The 4,734-nt window shown below is 38.7% G+C and overlaps 1 protein-coding gene across 1 annotated transcript; it reads right to left on the minus strand.

Annotated features, from left to right (window-relative positions):
• Nucleotides 1-496: 496 nt before the first annotated feature.
• On the minus strand, nt 497-4,474 carry LOC140883423 (G-type lectin S-receptor-like serine/threonine-protein kinase B120). The gene is made up of 7 exons (XM_073289873.1): nt 2,910-4,474; nt 2,704-2,811; nt 2,411-2,625; nt 1,959-2,169; nt 1,573-1,810; nt 1,341-1,488; nt 497-960 (listed from the first exon to the last, which is right to left on the minus strand). The coding sequence occupies exons 1-7, from the start codon at nt 4,207-4,209 to the stop codon at nt 646-648; spliced, it is 2,535 nt and encodes an 844-aa protein (XP_073145974.1). The 5' UTR covers nt 4,210-4,474; the 3' UTR covers nt 497-645.
• Nucleotides 4,475-4,734: the final 260 nt, after the last annotated feature.

Raw genomic sequence — 4,734 nt, forward strand, 5'->3', positions numbered from 1 at the left:
TAGCTGAAACTTAACCCATAACTTGATTGTTAAATGTTAAGTGACATGTAACATCCGGTCTTGTCTATGCTACCCCATTCGGGTAGTGCACGAATGGAGATCCAACGGTCCAATTTTTTTTGCATTTGAGATGTTCACGCAAATATCTCAAATGCCAAAAAAATGAATCGTTGGATGCAACACACGAGACACGAATCTATACATAGATTCACAATGTATAGATTCACAAGAACATCTCAATTAATATCTGATATTGGGTACGGTTACCTCCTAATCTACTATGGTAATCGTTACAGGCCCTTCAAATATACGGATGATTATGGCTTGCTCTTTCAAATTGTTAGCAGCTATTCATCCCATTTGTACAATGGTCTTTAAATTCTAACAAATTCTGGACCAATAGAATTAATTCGGTCCTTAATCCATATTATATATTTTATTTTATTTTGTCGATTCATATAAGATGAAATTGTACCAAATTTAATGCAAAGTTTGTTTTAAACACTGAATCACACGGCATACATTCGTGATTCGTACGCCGCTCTATTAAAAATACAAAATGAAACATAAAAAAAAGTATTTATGTACAATTACCTCTACAGTTCTACTATGCATACGAAAAAACAACAAAAATATCAAGAATTGTCATCTACCAACAAGTACACTAATTGTGACATTATTTGACGACTCAACCTCTGCATCTTCATCCAACACATCAGAATGTTGAGCATGTCGACTCATAGATGTAAAAGTGGGTTGTTTCGGCATTGGCAACACCGTGTTCTCGCTCTCGAGCATCAGCACCACAGCAGACATGTTTGGTCTCTGTGCTGCAATGTCTTGCACACACAACATGCCTACATGTATGCACCTTAGCACTTGTTCTCGTGGATATGAATTCGACGCTATGGATGTATCAAGTAACTCGATTGAGACGCCTCTATCCCAAAGTTGCCATGCCTGTATCAAACGTTACATATATGGTTAAATACACGTCTGTTGTTATGCTTCCCATGAACTCTTAACTTTTAGCACAAGTGGCTTCTACTTTCTAACATGGTACTGGAGTTAGTATATCAAACTTGGAACCTCAAACCCTTGTATAAATTATTAAAATCGTCTCTGGTTTTCTTTTTCGGCTTATGTCATCCAATGTAAGATCAACATGTATGTGTAGGCTGAATATAATTCCTGGATCTATGTTTTCCAGTTTCTGACTTGGGTATAAAGATAATAGCTCATTACTTCAAGTTTTTTGAAAGTGATTTCTAGATACATATAATGCATCAAGGGTAGATCTCAAAAGGGGTTGTTCATGAATTATAGTGCACAGAACTTACATTTCCAATGATGCTTGGGTACTCGGTTGAGCGAAAGCTGCTATTTCTTCTGCCGGTGACAATCTCTAACAACAAAATCCCGAAGCTATAGACATCTGACTTCAGTGAAAACAATCCTTCCATTGCATATTCGGGCGCCATGTAGCCACTGTCAGGAAAAATTTTCAAGGCTTCCATCACAAATTTGAAATGATTCATTGTTAGACGTGCAAGATTGATTGATGTTACTTACTATGTTCCTACAACCCTGTTTGTGTTTTCTTCGTTTTGATTCCCTCCGAATATCCTGGCCATGCCAAAATCCGAAATTTTTGGGTTCATCTCTTCGTCCAACAAAATGTTGCTAGCTTTCAGGTCCCTGTGTATAATTCTGAGCCTCGAATCTCTATGCAGATAGAGAAGCCCTCTTGCTATCCCTTCAATTATGGTGAACCGTTGATTCCAGTCGAGTTGGGATCTCCTAGCAGCATCTGCAAAAAGTTTAATCACATAGAAGTTTAGCATCTCGCACAGAAACTATTCTTCATATATGGATGGCCATTTCAAGAATGGTTTGATTCTTCGATAAAACCAATCAAAGTGCGAAAGAACAACAAACGAAAAATCTCGAAAACTAACCAAAAATGTATAGATCCAGGCTTTTGTTCGGCATGTACTCATAGATTAGCATCTTTTCTTCTCTTTCAATGCAGCACCCCAAAAGTCTGACAAGATTTCGGTGTTGCAATTTTGCGATCACCGCTATTTCATTCTTAAACTCCTCTATACCTTGACCAGATTTTCTTGAAAGCCTTTTAACAGCAATTTCTTGGCCTTCTGGTAGTGTACCCTACAGGCAAAATTAAATGATCAACACATGATTGTGTACACACCACGGAGTAACTAGTTTCTCGCGAGAGACAGATACTCGAGTTGATCCCTTCAAATGAAAATTTCTAGAAATTCCATGAGACATTTCTCCAAAAACATATACTTTGTCCCATAAACTCACACTAACTCAGATAAAATTTCAGAGTATCTGGTTCTCTCTTTATGACAGGAAATTAACAATAGTAAGAACAATCTCTTACCTTGTAAACATGTCCGAATCCTCCCTCTCCAAGCTTGTTCTCATCAGAAAAGTTGTTTGTTGCTGTTGCAACATCGTTGAAGCTGTATATTGCTAGTTCAGCTCCATTTCCTTGCGGCCCTTCAACACCAAGGTCACATGGTCCTGACATATCCGTGGAATATTCGCCACTCCGGCCGATTTTCAGCCTTTCATCGTTGGACCTCTTGGAAGTTTCTGCTATTACATTTAAGGTCAGATTTGTTCTCCTACACTGTACACACAAAAATATATGATTTTTTACCAAAACTTTACCCCGTGATCGGTTTTTGTATCTCCAGAGCAGCCAAATCAAGACACTTAAAATGACTATCCCCCCAGCAATTGGAATCACCACAATCTTGGTTATCTGATTTTTCCCACCTGCAAACATCAATGAAAGATAACGGTAAAGGATAAGAAGCATGTAACAATCGACAGAATTTGAGCATGTGCAATGTAAAACAAACGTTTAAATGTACCTATTTCCGAATGAGGGACACGGACGAATATAGTGCTTCCGTCCGCAGCAAATAGTTCAACATCAACCAAATCTTGATACCATATCATGCAGTTGATCCCGCTAACAAAAGCATAAGCTGTACACGAACAATTCGCCAAGCACTTGTTTTTACAGCCCGTGGAGTCATCCGTTCCCACGTAATCCACGAAATCCGGCAATTTCACATTCTCGGCCAGAACAAAATCGTCACTAGACGTTGTATTAATATTCTCCTCACATTGCAACTTTGTGCTACGGATACACCCGCCAGACCAGTTCCCTCGGTTCCACTGATCTTTATCCGTAGGCACAAATCCTTGCATACAACTGCATCTTTGAACACCATTCGGTGCATCACAAATTCCGAAAGCTCCACAACGATTGTATCCATCACATACACTCCCCGGATGTGATTGTAGGACACTCCATTGTTGAAGCCCCTGATTCCATTTTTCTGTCATCTCGATTCCTTCCGAGTTCAACCAAAACTTAATCAAATCCAAGCTATTCGACTGCGTGTACGTGAAGTACATGTTGCCTCCACCTTCAATAAAGAGCCGGAAACCGAAGAACACAGCAGCCCTCATTTCTGGAATACCTGTGAATATAAGTCCATTCCAATGCCCACTTCTCCATATTCGATTCGCCCCTTCCCATATCACGATCTGAGGCGACCCACGAGGATCAACACCCATCGAATAGTTTCCGGGCGCTGGATCAGTAGGACTTTTCCAAGAACTGAATATTCGATTCTCTCCGCCATTATTGCTCGTGTAAAGTCGCATTTGGGGTAAATATGTGTCTGTTGGATGATCAAAACTCTGCCATAGAACCACCTGGTTCGAAGCATTATTCTGTTGTAGAACAAGATTTCCTGTATCCATTATAACTGCGGTTGAATTAGTCGAAGCAGCTCCTTCAATATTGCTCGACCAAATCATATCGCCATTTCCATTTGAAATCATCAAATTTCCATCATTCCCAATCGTCAAAACTCCATCTTTCCCTGAAATTGGTCTCTCTCTGTTCGCCACCCAAATTACGGTCTCTTTCGAAACATTGTAGTACCATATTCCAACATATCGCAACCCCGAATTTTGGTCGGGACTAAAAAATCCCAGAGCAAATTTTTCCCCAGCAGAAACTATGGTATCCCCATCTTTTATAGAATCACCTCTGGCAATTCTGTCAGCAGCAGAACTTAATTCAGACAAGAAAAACAATTGGATCAAGAAACACAAGAGCAACAAATCTGTGTTGTTTCTGAATTCAGAGCCCATCTCAGAATCTGCTTTTCACCCTCATTCAAAAGTGGGAAAGAAAAAAGAGAGAGAATATTTAATCAGCTCAAACCAACTGGCTGGTACAAGAAGAAGGTTCTTTGCTGCCGCCCCAGTTGAATTTTCGTTTGAAATTGATACAAACAAGGGAAATGGATTCTTATAATTTATCAGTGCTCTTTTGTTGAAGATTCTTGATCGACTGTCGAACACTCCACAACAAAAAGAGACAGCATATTATTTTATTTGGAGCAGCCCGGGATTAGGATTGAATCTGGCAGGTTTCTTTTGATTTTTAAACAAATAATTTGGTGGGGAAAACATATCTCTATATTAAAACACGTTTTTTGAGCATTATATTAAAACATGTTGTTTTCAATTAAATAGGGCTCACCCGGTGCAGTGAAACAATTATATATCATGTCGTTTTGGGTAAAAAAATATTTCTAATAAAAAATTTTAATAAAAAACTAATGACAGCGATATATATTTTTTTATGTTAAAAATTTTACTTCTCTCGATAAT

Source organism: Henckelia pumila, chromosome 2, assembly GCF_033568475.1.
Source record: "Henckelia pumila isolate YLH828 chromosome 2, ASM3356847v2, whole genome shotgun sequence".
NCBI lineage: Eukaryota > Viridiplantae > Streptophyta > Magnoliopsida > Lamiales > Gesneriaceae > Henckelia > Henckelia pumila.

What these genes read in the sequence shown, in the direction of transcription:
- LOC140883423 (XM_073289873.1), bottom strand. Translation starts at nt 4,209, where the DNA reads ATGGGCTCTGAATTCAGAAACAACACAGATTTGTTGCTCTTGTGTTTC. An exon ending in TGTCCCTCATTCGGAAATAG is followed by an intron (nt 2,812 to 2,909) that starts GTACATTTAAAC and finishes TGATGTTTGCAG; the next exon opens with GTGGGAAAAATCAGATAACC. An exon ending in GATTCGGACATGTTTACAAG is followed by an intron (nt 2,170 to 2,410) that starts GTAAGAGATTGT and finishes TTTTGCCTGTAG; the next exon opens with GGTACACTACCAGAAGGCCA.